This window comes from Zingiber officinale, chromosome 9A (genome assembly GCF_018446385.1).
Source record: "Zingiber officinale cultivar Zhangliang chromosome 9A, Zo_v1.1, whole genome shotgun sequence".
NCBI classification, from domain to species: domain Eukaryota; kingdom Viridiplantae; phylum Streptophyta; class Magnoliopsida; order Zingiberales; family Zingiberaceae; genus Zingiber; species Zingiber officinale.
In genome coordinates, this window is record NC_056002.1 from 133,030,510 (window position 1) to 133,050,175 (window position 19,666).

General features: G+C 41.2%; 1 protein-coding gene and 1 pseudogene across 1 annotated transcript; one reads left to right on the plus strand and one right to left on the minus strand.

The window, feature by feature from the left end:
- The first annotated feature begins 13,109 nt into the window (after nucleotides 1-13,109).
- On the plus strand, nucleotides 13,110-15,973 carry LOC122019605 (annotated as a pseudogene).
- On the minus strand, nucleotides 15,967-18,034 carry LOC122018566 (abscisic acid receptor PYL3-like). The gene is made up of 3 exons (XM_042575914.1): nucleotides 17,737-18,034; nucleotides 17,267-17,482; nucleotides 15,967-16,563 (listed from the first exon to the last, which is right to left on the minus strand). Exons 1-3 carry the CDS (start codon nucleotides 17,833-17,835, stop codon nucleotides 16,354-16,356), a joined length of 525 nt encoding a protein of 174 aa, XP_042431848.1. The 5' UTR covers nucleotides 17,836-18,034; the 3' UTR covers nucleotides 15,967-16,353.
- Between the last annotated feature and the right edge of the window lie 1,632 nt (nucleotides 18,035-19,666).

The following is a 19,666-nucleotide window of genomic DNA, read 5'->3' on the forward strand; positions in this document are numbered from 1 at the left end:
ATGACGAGTCTCCAATAGGAGAACTCCGATTTTCATCGGGACATACTGTGAGAGGTTGCCGAGTTATGAGTTGCCGGGGACACCCGACACACTGAGCTGATAGCACTTCTTCGATCCTTGGGATCTGGACCACCCCCTTCATCATCTCAGTAGCTTTAGTGATGACCTACTTCTGTAGCTACACTACTTGTAAAATATTTTGGATTTATCTAGTGGCACTTCAAACTTACATTGCATATGTTCTATCTTAATAGACTAGGATCTTTCAAAAATACTTTCAAAAATGATTTTAACTTATAGGCTAAACTTGGTTGTTTTTCAAACTTTCCATTTTTAGACTTTCAAAAACAGCTTTGGCCTTAGACTAGTTTTACATCCTTAGAAAGCATGTACCCATAGGACTAGTTTTTGAGCATCTCACCAACACCCTAGGGTTACCTTGCTTGTGTTTGACAAACATAGAAAGGGGTGAGATGCATAGGCCAACTGTCTAGACTTAAGATGCTTATTTCAGTGCATCAGCATAAGTCTGGACCTTAAATACAATTCAGATATTAATCAGATTAAAGTTCATCAGTCAAGTCAAACACTGACTGATTATAATTAACTTTATCTGACTAACCAAGTGAAAGCTACTATATTCTGATAGTTAATTAGTACCTAATTGGTTAGACAGCTGGTTAGAGTTAAGTATCAAATTCAGGGGGAGAAATAAAACTACTTTAGTTTTCCAAATTCAATTTCAAACTTAATTTTGAAAATCAAAGGTTAAAAGCAACTTGTTTGAAATTGTGAAATTCACAAACTTTTATCCTTTTTACCTAGTCTTTTGAAAACTGAACTTTTCAAGTATTTTAAACCATGGTTTTAAATCTAGTACTTTTAAACTTTGTAAATTTGGTTTTGGAAAATAAATTTTACAAAAAAACATTCTACAAATATGATCTTACTTTTACCAAACTCCTTTGAAAACTAAAAGTAAAGACTTAAATTTAATTTAACTTTACTTTGAAAAATTGTTCTGAATTTAGTCCTAAAAATTTGATTTTACTTAATTTTTACAATTTGATTTGAAGGTTAAAATTTTACAAAAAATTAGTTTATAAACTAAATCTCTCAAAATCATTTTCCTTGATTTTGAAAATTGAATCCTTTACAAACTTAGTGTTGAAAAATAAATCAATTTTGAAAAATATATTTTCTCAAACTTAGTTTTGGAAATTTGGTGTTGAAAACTTATGTTTGAAAAGCGTTTCAAAGTTGAAACTTATTTTGAAAATTTAATCTTAAAATTTTGACCTTATACACTTATGTTTGAAAATTAAACTTAAAAGTTTTCAAATCTTTATACTCCCCCCAGTCAACTTGATTTAAAAATTGTACTTTTGTCCTTGAATCCTGAACTAAACTCAGTTATTTTTCAAGATTAGGTGTTATTGTTTTCAGTAACTCTACACTATGATTATTTACCCTTGTTTTTTTTGATGATTGCCAAAGGGGGAGAAGGGTTAGGTGGTTAAGTTAGGTGGTTAAGTTAGCTAAACCAATTTGAAAACACAAACTAACTTTAAAACCACACAAATGCATGTTGTTTCATACATATGCTTTCACTAACTTAACCAGGTTGTCATTCCATCAAAAAGGGGGAGATTGTTGGTGCGGGTAGCACTAACGGTCTAACCCAGGTTTTGATGAATGACAAATGGGTTAAGTTAGTTGTGTTGTTGTCTAACACTTTGATCGAGTGTGCAGGAGAAGTCCAGCTAGGTCGACGGGCTGACCGGATAGCTGGCGAGAAGTCCAAGCGGGTCGACGGGCTGACCGGACGCTTGGCAAGAAGTCCAGACGGGTCGACGGGCTGACCGGGCGTCTGGCAGGTAAGTAAGGTAAGTCACTGGAGGGGAGTGACTGCGAGGACGCGTTCCCGGGAAGGGAACATTAGGCGTCGATCCGGCTTAGATCCATTTCGGATATCTAAGTCGAGATCGTGACTAGATTCCGGTCTCAGAAAGACGGAATCTAAGTCATACTCTTGATGCTAATTTTTACTTAGCGTATCTGTAAAAATGTGCCAACAAACTGTGCTGCAGGGTTTATTTGCCTCGGACTAACACTGCTTTGCGGTGAGGAATGAGGTCCGGGCGCCGAATGGCTCCGGCGCTGGAAGTCGGGCGCTGGAAGGGATCCAGCGCCGGAGGCAAATTTATCCCAGGACGACGATGACACTTGGAGCATGTTGGTTGGGAGTGTTACGTCACATTCCAGGCGACAGCATATAAAAGAAGCCCAGCAGAGCTTCAGCTTCTGAGAACTCTGAGTCCAATCACTCTGCTGCTCTGCGCTCCAACGACGTTCACAAAGCTCCGACGACTCACTCCGGCTCTCCTTTTAATTCATTGTTTGTCGGTTAGCTTTGTTTTCTTTCTTTTCATTAGCAATATTTGTACGTAAATTGTAATTATCCGAATTGCTAGTGAATTGCCCAACGAAAGTACTCAAGGAGTACGGGCCTTCGAGTAGGAGTCGTCACAGGCTCCGAACGAAGTAAAAATCAACAGTGTTCATCTCTTTACTTCTTTACTTTTCCGCTGCGTCTTAACTCGAGATTTTCGAATCGATATTCACCCCCCCCCTCTATCGAATCTAACGGTCTTACATCTTCGACCTTTGCCGAGGCCGTTAAGGTCACTGTGGCCTACTTGAAGAAGGGTGGCCACCTTCCTGCGGGAATGCACATTCCCGCCTCCGATCTGGCGGCCATGATAGACGACATTCCGAACGGCTTCTTCAACTTCGAAGACCCTGAGTGAGGAGTGTTCCTTGTCTGTACCTTGTTTTTACGTTTCCTAAGCCCAACGCAACTTTTTGTACTTGCCGTTCGGCATGCTTCCTTTTTAATGTGATTATGTCTTTGCTTGTGTCTTCCTATAAATAATATTCTTCTGTTTGCTTAACGTTTATGCTTAGAGTTAGTCATGCTCTTAAGCGTTCTCCGTCACGCGGCCGGTCAGCTTAACCCATTAAAAAAAATCCGAGCAGGAGGGCCTACTCGCTCTACACGTATCTAGCCAGCGTGAACTCAACAAACGCCAAGTATCGAAGGACCAACGCCCGAGCGGGCCTAAATGTTTTAATACCTGTGGTTTCCGCGGTTTCTTATTTTTTGATATTCGTTCGTCCGCCCGGGGTATTTATAGTCGCCGGACCGACTCTCGATTTTTAACGACGGAGCTCGTCGGTCTTCCGCTCGGACGTTTATAGACGCCGGCTCGTCTCTCGATTTTTAACGTCGGAGCTCGACGGCACGGATATTTATAGCCGGTCGGCGCGGCTCTCGATCTTTAACGACGGAGCTCGTCGGCGCGGATATTTATAGCCGGTCGGCGCGGCTCTCGATTTTTAACGACGGAGCTCGTCGGTCTTCCGCTCGGACGTTTATAGACGCCGGCTCGTCTCTCGATTTTTAACGTCGGAGCTCGACGGCACGGATATTTATAGCCGGTCGGCGCGGCTCTCGATCTTTAACGACGGAGCTCGTCGGCGCGGATATTTATAGCCCGTCGGCGCTGTTAGGACCAAAAGTAGCTAGAGGGGGGGGGGTGAATAGCTCGTCGCGTGCTCGTCGCTCGGCGTTGCTTGTTTCTTTGAAGATGTGCGCAGCGGAAAATACAGAAACAAACATACAACGCTAACACGGTTGGTTTACTTGGTATCCACCTCACAAGAGGTGACTAGTCCAAGGATCCACACCACGCACGCACCCTCCACTATGAAAACACTCCTTTTCGCTAACTACCGAGGGCGGAGAAGCCCTACAAGACTCTCAGTACAAGAAGAAAGGAAAGGGAAACAAAATACAAGCGCAAAGCTTACAATGAGTACAGAAAACCCTAACCCTAGCTTCTCTTCTTGCCTTTGATCCGCCTCTTGACTTGGAAAGCTTCCAAGATCCTTCAAGAACTGGCGATCTGATCTTTGAGAGCGCTGTGGAGGAGTTGGCGAGAGATCTGGAGTGAATCGGTGAAGAGATGCCGAAGGAATCGTGCGCCTGCGGCCTTTATCGACGCCAACGGTCGGATCCCGATCGATTCGATTATTCCCAATCGATCGGGGAGGCTTTGGATCGATCCACGGATCGATCCAGAGCGCCTCTGTGCTCTGGAAAAAACGCCTGGATCGATCCAGCGCTTATCGTGCGAAGCAGCAGCGTCCCAATCGATCCACTGATCGATTGGGACCTCTGGATCGATCCACTGATCGATCCAGAGGCTTTCTGTTCGCTGGGGAAAGCTTGGATCGATCCACCGATCGATCCAGAGGCTTTCTGTTCGCTGGGACAGGTCTGGATCGATCCACTGATCGATCCAGCACTTGGTTTTTGCCCAAACCAAGTCCCAAACCTCCCAAACCAACATCCGGTCAACCTTAACATGTTGGTACATCATGCCTAGCATCTAGTCACTCTCTTGACCTGCTAGGACTCCCCACCAAGTGTCCGGTCAATCCCTTTGACCCACTTGGACTTTTATCTTCGTGCCAAGTATCCGGTCACTCCCTTGACCTACTTGGACTTCCCAACACCAGATGTCAAATCATCCTTGATCCATCTGGATTTTCTCTTGCCTGGCTTTACTCACCAGGACTTTCACCTAGCTTCACTCACTAGGGTTTTCCATCTGCCTAGCTTCACTCACTAGGACTTTCCATTTGCCTAGCTTCACTCACTAGGACTTTCACCTGGCTTCACTCACCAAAGTTTTCCTTCTGCCTGGCTTCACTCACCAGGACTTTCCATTTGCCTAGCTTCATTCACTAGGACTTTCACCTGGCTTCACTCACCAGGGTTTTCCTTCTGCCTGGCTTCACTCACCAGGACTTTCATTCTGCCTAACATCCCAGTTAGGACTTCCCAGTCAAGTATCCGATCACTCCTTTGACCTACTTGACTCTTCTTCAATCAATATCTTATTGTCAAACATCTAAACCCTAACCAAGACTCAGCTTGGTTAACCAGGTCAACCTTGACCTGAGGGATGTTGCACCAACAATCTCCCCCTTTTTGATGTTTGACAATACCACAATAACACTTACAATACCACATGTAAGTTAGGCTAATCCTATAGCCTCAATCTTCATGCCACTAGGTAATGAAACACACAAATTAAGCTCTTCATTCTCCCCCTAAGAGGACACACTCCCTCTAGGTAATGAAAGCCTAACTTACACCCATTCACAGGTCCTTTCATTCTCCCCCTATTGGCACACATCAACCCATCTTTGGGCACACATCAACCCATGCCCCAATTTTGGGTACACATTAACAAATCCATTTGTTGACGACTCTCCCCTGAAGAGTTGCTCATCGTTGTTCACAACATCACTCGTTGTGATCAACACGATAATGAAGGTCCCATACCCTTCATTTATCCTTAACTTCTCCCTCAATGTAGACAAATACCCAACCTTGAGCATTTTCTAACCACTTGAGTTCCCACTTGAAATAATGAGGATATCCACTCCCAATTTCAAGTTCAGAAGCTCATCCATGAGCATTTTCTTTAAAGAAGGTTAACCACCTTCCAAGGTTCATGAAAAATAATTTTTCATGTCTTTAAAGAGTCCCTCCCCCTAAAGACATGGTGGTAACTTCTGTCATTGCACCAACAATGACTTGGAATCCCTAAACCTTTAGGAAACCCAAATTTAGAAGTTTTGAGGTTCAAATGTTCAAAATTTGAAACAAACCTCAACCTAAACTTCAATGAAGCCTTCTTTAACCAATCCATCCTTGCTTTCACATGAAAACACCCTTTGTATGTATACAAATGTATTTTAGGGGTTTGGAATGGTTACCTAGACTCAACGAGGTTCAAAGATGCTGAAATCAGGCCTTCCCAGCCATAATCAGCAACTTGGATTGATTGGAGTTGGGATCCAATCGAATGAACCTTTCTGAATCGATCCACTGATCGATTCAGACTACCTGGATCGATCGGCTGATCGATCCAGCGAGCTTCTGCTCGTGGGAGACTTGCCGTCTGAATCGATCCACGGATCGATTCAGGCATTCCAATCGATCCACGGATCGATCGGAGGTCTGATAGTTGCTGAAATTCCATTTCAGTCAACTTCAAAAACTCCTAGAAAAATCTACAAAAATCCAAAAATCATGAAATTTCGTGTAGACATTATTTAGGGCATACTTAATCATGGAAAAATATCTTTCTATGAAAATACATCATATTTTCAAAGATTGACACAAACTTGAAAACTTGCAAAAACTTTAGTGTTTTCTTCAAGTTTGTGTCTAACTATTCAATGGTGATTACTATCAAAAGATAGCCCGCACCAAGGTTTTCCAAAAACATTTTAAAAACATTTTCAAAACCAATATCCCATCATGTTCCTTGGGCATAATGCACATGACTTGTTCATTAGCTTTCCCAATGATGGGAAAACACATAACTATGTGTTTTGATGAACCTAAAACTCTAAAGAATGCACTAAATCAACATCTTGAGTTTTGTCCATCATCCTAACATCTCACTTGTATCTATTGTGCACAAAACACATACAAGTCATCTTATAGGTCTTTGTGAGATGTAAATTTTGGTTTTGCCCTAAGTTAGGGATCATGCATATCTATCTAAGCATTTTAGAGATATTAGACATCCACCTAGGATGTCACTTGTTAATAAGTGTTATTAAATGTCATTTGTCCTTAATTACAAGGAATTAAACTTAATGCATGATTATGTTATGACATACATCAAAATAAAATAACTTTCAAAAGAACGATTCCTATAACTACATGATGTATGTATGTCATGACATGGTTTTTTTTTTTTTTTTTTCCTAATAAAGAAATGAATGCAAAGTACAAAACTAAATATGATGTCATGACATATAATGGGCAAACAATCATGGCAAGATTTAGCATAAATAAAATATACCTAGATTATCTATCTAAGTATCCTTAACTACTTAGCTAAATCAAAAAGTACAATCCTAGATCGCCCAATTTCCTTAAGAAAATGCCAAAACCCAACTTGACATTTCTTTAATCTCTTGATTTGTTTATGCCACTTGGAGATTTAGCATGTCCTCAAATGTTGGCATATTCCATTTTTCCTCAAGAATGAGCACCTTTAAATTAAGGCCCGGATCGCCTTAAATTTCCTAAGAACATACCAAAATCCCAACTTGGTAGTTCTTATGGTTTTCCCAATTTTGTGCCATTTTAAGATAAAATCAATTTTTCCCACCAATAGGCACATTTTACTCTTTCAAGGAGTAAACAATAATTCCATTTCATTTTCAAAGGTTAACAAAAACCTTGAAAATGCTCCTTGAGTGTCAATTTCCTCAAAGTTGGGTTAACTACCCTTCTAATCGGAGTTGACACTCTCTAACCCATCTATGGGATAGAGAAGATGCTCCTAGGAACCCAACACCTATTGGTGCTCCTTGGATGCTCTAGGTACTCACTAGGGATAACTTCCCTAGATACTTTCCTAGTGACCTTGTTGGGCTTCTTAGAAGCCTTGGTCACATTTTCTAGGTCAACTCTAGGGATAGCCTCCCTTGTGACCTTGTTGGTGACTTTCTTAGACTTCTTAGAAGTCTTAGTCACATTTATTGCAAAAATACTCTTAGGGATGACTTCCCTAGTATTCTTGGCTTGACCACTAGACCTAGGGTTTGTTCCATAACTATATGAAACTCTATGGTAAGAGGGCACATCCTTCTTAGCCTTTGGTTTGTATCCCAAACCTCTATGGCCATTGGATGGCTTTGATTTTCCTAGCCCTAGGTATGGCTCATTTTGCCCTTTTAGGATGTTTTCCATCCTTTTTAGGGTCTTTTCCATTTTATCAAGTCTTGACCTCAAGACTTGATTTTCTATCATTAAATCCTTAGTGTTTGGTCCATGAGCACTTTTGTTTCTAGGCTTGTATCTAAAATCCTTAGAGTTATTGCCTAGATTTTCACCTACATTCCTAACCTTAGGTGTAATCTTGGCATGTAGGGCCACATGCTTTTCCTTAAAGCCCTCATGCTTCCTATTCTCATGGTAAATTGCATTAAAATGATAAAAATTTGACCTAGCATGCTTTTTACCATTTTGCAAGGGAATAGGCTCAATAAAAGATACCTTGTTTTTTACCTCGGAGGCTCCCCCCTTGACTAGAGCTTCCTCCTTGAGCCTTGACCATCTTCTTCCCCTTAGGGCATTGACTCCGGTAATGCCCCTTTTGATTGCAGGAGAAGCACACAATGTGCTCCTTGCTCTTCTTTGTTCCGGGGATGGTCTCCTTTGGCTTCTCCTTGCCCTTAGGTGCCACTTGGCCCTTCTTCTTGGCCAATTTATGGCACTTGCTTTTGTAGTGCCCATGTTCCCTACATTCAAAACATATAATATGATTCTTATTATTAATTGAACTATTTATACCTTCTTGTGTAGGGGTGACACTTGCTCCTTTGGATCCGGAGGTAGAAGCTTCCTCTTGACTCGATCTTGATTCTCCTCCATTTGATTTTTCTTGACTTGAGGAGGTAGAAGCTTCTTCATCCTCTTCTTCTCTTGACCCGGATGTGGAGGATTCTCCTTCTTCTTGATCCGGCGTCACCAAGGATTGCTCCCCCTCAATCCTAGAGGTGGAGGCTTCATCATCTTGAATATGAAACAAGGAGTATGCTCCCTCCTTGTTCCCTTCGTTGCATTCCCTTGAAGATGAAGCTTCTTCTTGGACTTCTTCTTCAGAGGTTGAGCATCTCTCAACCTCGGAGTCCTCCTCTTGGTCTTGATCCAATGAGTCACCCTCTTTGGATTCTCCTTGATTTGGTACAGTGGAGGGGATCTCATGAATTCTTGCCAATTTGCTCCAAAGCTCCTTGGCATCTTCAAACTCTCCAATTTGCTGCAAGATGTTGCTTGGCAATAAATTGACCAAAAGCTTGGTCACTTTGTCATTGGCCTCACATCTTTGGATTTGGTCTTGGCTCCACTTGCTCCTCTTGAGTACTTTGCCCTTGGAATTTGTGGGAGCTTCAAAACCTTCCATGAGAGCAAACCATTGCTCTATCTCCATCATAAGAAAATTTTCGATTCTTGATTTCCAAGAATCGAAGCTTGTAGATGAATATGGTGGAGCCACCCTTGTGTCAAATCCAAGTCCATCTTGGAATTGCATCTTGAAGTTGAGCTCGATAAAATCTTGAACTTGAAGAATTTGCTCCAACTTCTTCACCCTCTAGCTTTTCTTGTTGAGCTTGACCCTTCCTTATCATAAGAATTTGCTCCAACTCATCACATCAGGGGTGATAGACGGGTAGGACCCTTGCCATGGCTCAGAGAAGTAGTTTTTCTGGGGGTAATTAGCATCGCTATCGTCACATAATTTGTGGATATTCAAAAGCGTCCTTTCTGTTAAAGGTGTTTGTATGAAGCAAGGGAGTTCTAGTGGGAAAGGAGTAAAGAGATAAGAATAAAGACTGAAACTCGATTAAATCTACATTTAATTGATAAATTATAGGGGAGCGCCTCTCAAAATATCATTCTTAAATTTGCAAAGACCTAGAGGTTATCTAAGTGCTCAGAATTCTCTTTCGACACCAGCCATGAGTCGGCCCCTCGGGCAAAAGAGTTCTGCTTGGCCTACTTTCTCAAGATGGATTCGAGCCTGTTCTAGCTCAGCTTGAGTCAACTAAAGAATGCGTCGTTGTTGAGCAATTTGTTTCATCTTTAATCTTTGCTTCTTCTTTGCAAAAGAGATATGGAAGAGGCATGTTTCTCTTTCAAATAGATCATGAATTGAGCTTGACTCTCTAGGTGTGAATAGACTTTCTGTTTCAGCACTACTTGAGCACGGGCTCGCGATTTAGCAACTAGCCAGAGTTCTTCGATTTCCCTACGAAGAGAAGACTTAAAATCCCTCTCCTGCGTCATCTCAGCTAAGGCTGTATCCTTTTGGGTAAGCAGTTGGGTCATATGAGCTAGTTGCTGGCGAAGGTGTGACAGTTCATCAAACTTGAATTGCAACTCCATGATTAGGGGACGTCAGTTAAAGGAAAGTATGTCTCTACGGGTGGAGGTCAGCCTCTTTTAAAGAGGAAGAGGGGAGAAGTCAACTTCTGTAGAGATTTAAGTATCCTTTTTCCCGAGGTTGATTGAGTAATTAAACATGTTACAATACCGAAGGTCTGGGAAAAGAAGCAACATTTATAGTCATAATGGCGAAGTAAATGAAATTCGAGTTTGGGTCTAGTCAGTCGGACTTGAGCCTCCTTCGACTAGACTTGGAGGGGAGGCTTGTGATACGGTGGATAAAGGTGAGGTCCGATAAGACCAGGTAGTGAGAAATCAAGGGGACGTGGCAGTCAAGGATAGTCCAAAGTCAAGGGAACGTGACGATCAGAAGTCAAAAGGGCGTGACAGTCAACAGTTAGGAGGGGAAAGGAGTTAGACCACTTAACGTTATGAACCGCATAATTCTCGGCCGGGTACAGATAGATCAGGGCCCTATATCTGAGACATAAGATGTAGCCTGGAGTAATGCCTGACTTGCCCCGACTGGCCGGGTTTCCTTAGCTCGGTCCGCATAGCCAGGCCTTGTACTTTTAGTAAAACAACTCCGGTCGGCCCTTTAGCGATCCAAACGTGAAAGATGGGGCTCTCACCACAGCTTGCCCCCCTCATCAAGACTCGAGCCAGGTGTTACACCCTAACGGTCATCACGAGCTATCCGTAGCTAAACCTGGACGGGACAGAAAGCACTAGGTGACAACAATGTCAGGGAATCATAACCTCCAATCAGGGAATGACTGTCATACGTCAGGAAATATTCCAATGGTTTGTTATCATCTACGAATGGAACCTTCGTTCCACCAATAGGAGGCCACCGTACACCTTTTCTCATCCGACAGGCTCTGACACCCGACATTCTCTGACAACATACAGGCTCTGAAAGTACACAACATCATATAAAAAGGGAGGTCCTCTCCCTTAGCCAAGTACACGCACATTCGCACTCATCTTCTACAATTCTTTTTTCCTTCGTACACTATTCTTCTAGGGAAAAAGGACCTGACTTGAGCGTAGAGGGCCTGCGCCGGGGACTTTTTCCCTGATTTTTGGTCTCTAATGTTCCGTGTGCTTGTCTGAGTGTGCACAGAGCCTATCCTCCAGGTCTTATGGCCCGAAGTTGATTACGGGCCTTGCAGCTTGTTCTTGGCTGCATCCTACCAAAATAGGACGACGACCCCGCACAGCAGCCGAAAGGAGTTCAGCACTAATTGATGTAAAGAGATATGAAAATATTTGCAAACGGTTGAGAAAAAAGGATGGATCGGAAACTGCAATTCGGCGGTAAATTGGTCCCTAAAAAAGGTTACAAAACCGAGTGGCGGTTCATTCAGACGATCAAAAGCTGAGGGTAGGCCAATTTGGTAATTATAAGGAATTTCAAAAACGTCTCTCAAACTCTCAGCGTCGCCTCCGTCGAACTTGAACTCAAGGGATGTGTATCAGAGCCCAGGGACAAAAGCATGAGGTTGTGAGGAGCTTGCCATCGAAACCAAAAATCAACGGGAAGCAATGAAATGTGACTGGGAAAGGGGACACTAAGAGGAACGAACAACTTTGATTGAAGGGGGACAATGACTTACTAGAAAGATTGTAGAGATCGTCGGAGGAAGATCATGAAGGAGCAAAGCGCGGTCTCTTCGAGATGCTCGCAGATGAAGATGACGCAAAGTGGAGAAGATAATGGCCCACACACGACTTATAAACCTCACGGTCAGTTTCTATCAACCGTTCGATTCGGCGATGCGAAAACCTAAAAGTAGATCCGACCGTTCATTTCGAAACGACGCACGTCCCGAGACCAGTGGATATCCTCTTGTCACATTGGGTATGTGGCGATAGTAGTAGACACGTGTCATTCGATCATCAGGAGCATTTAATACGCTTAATTACAAAGGTATGGTCGCATGCTCGACCATAATTATCAAGGATTTGCACAGGCTTCGAGAAATATGGGCGACGTTAGCGACGACCAAGACCACTTGAAGAAGCGCGTTTTGAGAATTCTCCAAGTGTCACCGCTCATTGCCCCGCTCGGCATAGAGACCCTCCGACCGTCCGTTGGCCATGGACAGACAGACTGAGTGGCGTTGGTTGATGCACCGATCAGAAAATGAGGGACCATATAAAATAGCATCGATCGGACTTATAAAGTAGCCAAGGACCAATTGTCCAGTCAGCCGGATCTGTAGCCTCGTTCGACTAGACTTGAGGGGGAGACTTATAATACAGTGATAAGGAAGAACCCACCTGTCACGGGTTAATTGACATGGTGTCGATCAAAGTCAAAGCGGTCAACACCAAGCTCACAACTATCCAGGTCGGCAAAGGAGTGGCCGAGCGGACATCACCCGCCCGGTTGAGACATCATGAGCCGGTCGGTAGTGAAACGAGCCGCTCAGATCGCCCGTCCGACGCAAGGAATGACGCTATACAGAAAGAGACGAGAAAACAAAAGGGAATATGTCATGTATCATTAAATACAAAAAAGTCAAGGCAAAAAAAAAACTACACTTATCATTAATGCACAGAAGTCAAGACAAATAAGTTTTTCTCTAACAATTAATATCATTAAATAAGGACAGATGGACGATCGCAGAAAAAAGTATAAAAAGGGACGCTAGGTATGAGGAAGGCAAGATTTTCTAATTTCTTGATTACTTCATTCTCTCTCCTTGATTTTAACTTGAGCGTTGGAGGGTCAACGCCGAGGATCCTTTTCATGATTTTGATTTTGTTTGCAGGATCGAAATGTTTATCCCATCAGCAGTCATCCCATTCCTTATTTTTCAACTTCCTTCATTCGGATAGTTCGGGCATGATCATGTTGTATTAATATAATTGGCAGTCTAGATAAATGCTTTCCTGTATAAATACAAGGGAGGTAACTGTGGGATACCCAAGACTGATGGTGCTCATCCCATACACAAAGCAACCATTATGTCCTGGGGTTCTGCACTTGAGATGAAACATCCATTAGCAAGAAGCAACTATTATTAGCTCGCCTAGATGTCTGAACAATTGCATGGGAGGGAGGGTAGTTGAAGAACTCATCTTTGGTGAATAGAGTATTACAACTGGCGCTAGTAATGATCTCCACACAGGTACAGATTTTGCCCATTATATGTTATTTATTGGATATATGTGAATGGAAAAGAGATAGAACAAATATAAAGATACATTGTAAATGGGACTTTAGTCCCACATTAAGAATTTCAAGACGTATTGGTTAATTTATATTGATTTATATGTATTAATGATGTGAACAATTGCATAAAAAAAGACTCTTTCATGTGTGGATGTACAGAGAGTGCAAATTCAATGTTAGCGTTTCATAGCTGGCGAACAATGTTATCCATTGATTTGAGCTCCTACATAAGGAGGCTACGTGTACAAGCTACGTGCTGGCAAATAACGATCATTAATGCTCTCGGTTGTTACCGGCCACTTGCTCAACCTCTTCCTCCGCTTGGTTGCACACCCATACTGCTCGACCAGTTTGCGCTGCTCAAATATTCTCAACAGATAAATTAGATTTAAATTAAGCTAATTCTCAATATTTCGGCAAGAGATTCTTTTCTCCAAGAGTACTCTCTTTTGATAAATTCAGCTACATTTGGAGCTGCTTAGCAGGTGCCTACCTGTGGGATGAGTGATGCAATTCGCCCAGTGCATGTCAAAGAACAGTGGCGAATAGATGCAGAAGTATGTTTTCTAGCATTTAAAAGTTTACCTTCTTTTAGTTGTTGATTACTTGAATTTTTCTCATGATTCTGTTTGAATGCTCGAACATCTTATATACTTCTTCTTTAAATTGTAGGTAGTCAAACTCTTACCAGAGGCTTATGACCGTGTTAAACGACCACTAAAAAAGGTCCGTTAATCTATAGCTTTCTTTGAATTTATCCTTTATTTTAAGTCTATCATGATCTTATCGATCTCCATGATAATGCCATGCAAATTTAAGTAGATGGTAGGATTCTGCCTATTCAAATCCACGTTGACAATACCATACAATCTTCAATACTCGAAACATTTTTACATAGATTAAACATTAACACAGCTCGAGTATTCTTGTTTGACGACCATACTAAGTATATATCTTATCGACAAGGAAGAGCAGGACAACAGGCTGGTGATTTTGTTTGCTATGTGCAGACAGACAGTGACATGTTTGTACCACGTGGCATCCCGTTCTATCACGAGACCAATGGATCGGGAGCATCATCAACTTTGTTTTTCGGCTTTTTCTTGATCATTTGTCCTTTTATTTTGAATTCATTTGCCAGATAAATTTATTTTCATGCATTACTGCAAAGGTTCCACCTCTGTTATAGCCTTCACAGGAATTATCATGGTAATTTGGAACACTCAGAATGATAAAAAGGCAGTGTCCCAATTCAGTAATAAAATCCACACATGACCAATTGCTTCATCAATTGTGATTATAGTTCTTAATCTTATCCGGAAGTCAAGAAAATGGAGGTTGGGGACATGACATTTCTGTTGACCTTTGAAAGACTTTGCACTTTCTTGTAACACAAGCAACATCAATGCCGAGCCAGGGAAGGGTTTTTCGGCGATGATCTTTCGACGGTCAAGTCAGTCTCCAACAGTGAATGGAAGCAAGGAGACAGATGAATAATAGCAACAACAGTAATGTGCGCATACCTTCGCTGAATCTTGGACCTCCTTTATATAGGGTTTATGTAGCGTGTGTGTACTCTTTCTCAAAGCGGGCACAATGTCCCAAGTTTTCCCTGAAGAGACATGTCAATAAAGTGTCCCTGACACAGTACCTTAACGAGCCGAGAATATCTCTGAAGTGACAGTGGAAACTTCCGTCGTACGATCTTCTGCTTGACCACGCCGTCCATCGGCGACACTAACTCCCAAAAGGATGTTGAAGGATCTCTCTGGTATCTGTTGCTCAGCCGAACGGGACGACCGCTCGATTGGGAGTTCCCGTGTCGTTCGTTGCTGGGCTGAGCGAGGTGGACGCTCGGCTGGAGTCTGGCTGATAAATCTACTACTTGGCCGAGCGGTTATCCCGCTCGGCCAATACTTCCACTGCCCGATTGCTGCAAGTCTAGAACGAACGGAATAGCCGCTTGGCTGTAATAGCATTGTCCTCGTGTGACTCGCTCGACCATGACTCTGATGATCTGATCATTGATGTAGAACCGAGCATGGTGGGCGCTCGGCATGCTTCGCAGACACTTGGCGCTTATTCCTGTCTTGAGCGTCTCAGCTCAGCCAATGGCCGAGCTAGTGATGATGTTGGATCGGGCCTTTCATATCTTGGCTGAATGAATTATTCGTCCGTCCGACCTATGATAGAAGGTGTTGATCGTTTTGACTTTGATCTCCATCGTGACAGAGACCTTTCCCAAGATGGGTCCCTCCTTTTCACTGGATCAGTTCTCATTTGATTTTTAACAATTCTTTGCAGCATGAAAATGCACTCCATGCTCTAGCAAATGCGGTGGCGATGAGATTAAACGATTCCTCAATCCGTACCAGGAAGTTCAAATTGCCGAACAACAGGAGCTGGCTTTGACGTGAAGGATATCTTCATCTTTTTTTCTTCGTTTTTTTACCCCACTGCACAGTAGTGTACAGTAATTCAGACATAGGTCCATTTTTATACATGGCATCTATTAATCTTCAGATCCAGCTTTTGCAGGCGACCAAGGGAACCAAGGGAGATCCCACTCCTGGACACGGAATAAGGCACCTTGGGAAGGTGAGTAAAAGATGACACTATGTTTTTTAGGGACAGAATCTGCCGGGATGCTGCTTTTACTTTGAAATATATTCACAGAAAATAAGTGGTCAATTCTGCAGGTAGTCAATAAACACAGTGCCGAAGACGACAAAGATTATTAGCCCCACCCATTATACTTCACCATCAACAACAGATGCTTACAAGAGAGGGGTCTCACTTTCAAAATAACACAATTATTGGAGTCACATGGTCCTCCATTGGGATTGCATGTAATTGGCACAACATCATGGAGCCGATACAAACCAAAGCACAGTGCAGCCAAAAAAATCTCGGACAATTCTGCACAGTAAAGCCTAAATGTGCTTGGCTTCAGTGCGCCATCCACCGACAACCACAATTTTTTTTTTAGCTACAACTCAGTTTCAAACATATATAATTGTTCACTTACATACCAAGAATTTCGAATTTCTTTAAGGATAAAGATCTTGGCAGCTCATCTTGTAAACCCCCCATTGTGCCCATTACCTTCTCAATCATGTGTTTATGCATCGGGTTGTTTGGCCTTTTCCACCAATTGCTCGCAGACATCAGCTAGAGATTTCAGGTTGCATTTGATGAAGGCCTCCACGAAGTAGCAGGTTTCATCCTTGGTGTTGCCCTCTGGCACATCTACTACAAAGGACTCTATAACAAGCGTGCCTGGCCTTCCATCAATCACCATTGGATGGACAGTAATAATGGAGCAGTAGTTCTGCAAGCCAAGCAACATGAAAGGAAAGGAAAGGAATGAATGAATGAAGACATGAAAGGAAAGGAGCTACTGCATCAGTTGCACCTCATCCAACTCTAAAGACTGCTTGATCCTAGTAAAATGACACCAGATACTTTCAACAAAAAATATGCTGCCTCAAACATAAAAAAGTTCCTGAAAGTATCATGGAAATTTTTTTTTTTCATCAAACTGAACACTTTGCTATGCTATATCTTACCATACAATGCATTTCTGCTTTTTGGAACATTGCATCTTCACAGTAACCAAAAATAGAAAAGTATATATGTATATATATATATGTTTGTGAACTAGAAGTGGAATAAAGAGCTAGTCCTTTCAATAGTAAAGCTAGTTGCCATTAGAAGAATAAAATTGAGGATGCTGATTATAATTCCAAGGGCTACTAATTGCTGCCAATACTTAGAACTATGCTGTCTATCTGAATGTAAAAATGGAGAATGAAGAACAGATCCATCATGTTCTTTAATCACTTGGCACATCCTAAGACAAGATGGCATCAACCAACAACTTGGTCAAGTGTCATGGTGAATTAAGAAGTTTCATGGCAATATCGAAGCTTGCTTACAAAGGATTAAGAATTTGATCGAGTTGATATTTGCAAACAGGTTGCGAAATAAGACAGTGGATGAAATGGGGGGGAGAGACAAGACAGATTACAAACCCTTAGTCTGTGATCTCCGCCGACAATCTTGACACTGAGGACGTGCTCATTGTCATCTAGCTGCTCCAATCTCTCCGTGCTGGTCGTCGCCGGAAGCCCCGATTTGACATTGACTTCCCGGACACTGCCGATCTCCAGATCACCCTGCGCCACGCATCTGCTGACGAAGGGTTTATACTTCTGTGGCTGATCAAATTGTCTCACCAATGACCAAACCTGTAATACACACGGACAATAAATCCAGTCAAATTCCAGAAAGCCACAAGTAGGTTTTACAAAAAAAAAAAAAAGGCCCTCTTTCAGCTTCCCCTCTTCCTCGCGATTACTGAATCGATGAAATCGTGAACAAAATCGTTTATAATAACCAAATCCTACGAGAATATATCATCAGTTAAGCTCGATTCCTCAAGATCGAGATTCAAAATTTGAAAAGAAAAAAAAAACCAAGAGTAGAGATCGAGAGGGGATACGAGATGGGCAGGAGCCCTGATGTGCTTGACGAGGGTGGAACTGCACTGGTTGTCTCCGGGCTCGTGACTGTGGTGCCTCCGAACGTACTCTTCCTCCATCGTCCGCGATCCGCCGCTCGTCTGGTTGCAACACCACCGCCTGCCGCCGCCCTCAAGGCCTCGCCACCGCCGCTTCCTCCGCCTCCGTCTCTCTCTCTCTATTTCTCTCTCCTCCCAGCTCGTGCGATCCCTTCGGTCTCCGCCTCCGCTAAGCTTATCCTCTTCTCCGACGCCGCACACTGCTGTCTGTTAGTGTAGCTTATAACTGTCGCCGCCCACAGGAAGAGAAGGGCAAGCGGATTAAAGTGGTGGGTCCCGCATTTGGCTTGCCAATAAGCAGCCCGGTAGCGGACGAAGTTATCCATCTACCGAGATGTTACGTAAATATCTAACCGCACGCACTTGATATTTTTTTATTTTATATAATAAAATATGTAATAGATTAATTATATTTAAAATACATGATAAATTTATTATAAATAATAATAATTGATCTATCGGTAACTTATCGAACGACGCAATTAAAATTATCGAATGTACCTCATTCCTATTTTATCTTTCTTTACTATTTCCAATTCGATTGGTTGATTGGTAAATTTATTAATCAATTGGTAATGATTTACGGAACTCTAAATTTTAAAATTTAATTTATATTTTTTAAAAAATATTATTCTTAATATAATATATCAGGATTAAAATCGATTGATAAATTTAGAGGATTAAAAATGACATAGAATATCTTAAATTGATATATTATATTGAGAATAATATTTTTTAAAAAAAGTAATTTAATTGATTATACTATAGTAATTGTGCTAATGAATAGGGATAAATATGAAGGGGCAAAATGAACATAAAGGTATATGATTTAATAATCTTGAAATTTAGGCATGGACTTGGATATTTTAAAACTTCTTCTACATGTTAGATGATCGGTTGATTATCTTTTTTTTCTGAAGTCATACTGGAATTTACAAATATTAGATTTACACTCTTCGATTGCTTAATGATACTTCTATTTTTTGATGGACTTATTTCCAATTTACATTCACTAATACTTTTGCCATTGCCCTCGAGGGACATTCTTTTCAAGGGAATTAATATGTTTTTGATCACTAGCGAGCGTGCCGTGAGATTCCGGCTAGCCGATGAAAAGGAAATGTTAGTTCTATCCAATTTGGGATGGAGCAAAATCTAGTTAAAATCCATCATTAATATGAATGACGACGATTTTATTGCATAATTTATGATAATAATAAAAATAAATAGGACTATAAAGGAATAAGTCAAAATTAAATTTTATATTATTCAATCTTATTTATAAGATAATCAAATCAAGTAAAATCTAGAGGTCAGATCCTCTGGACCGTAAAATACAGTTCAAGGATGGACCACTTCACTCATAGATGAAAATTTATGGACCCTACCTGTTCTATAAGATTCCACCTATCAACCATCCCTAGTCCAAGAGCGGACCAGGGATTGCGGTCCAGGGGATCCCATTGCAAAATCTAATATAAATTAATTAAGCTATTATATTTTATGTTGAATCTTAATTTAGTTTTATTTTTATGAGATTGAGTTTAATTTAAATTTAATTTGAGTTTGATTCATGTAGATATTATTGAGTTATTACTTCAAGATTGTTTGATATATTTTTAAACTTATTTAGTTGATTAATAAATTTAATATTATGAGTATATTTGATTGTTTTGAGAGTTTTTATTTATTTATTTATTTATTTATTTATAAATAAGTTAGATAATTTTTTTTATTAAAAGTATGCTCATTATATTATTTTTATCTCTAAATATATTTATTTTAATATTATTATAATCGTTATGAGCATAATTATTACAAAGTATAGCGATTATAATTACAGTTGTTATAA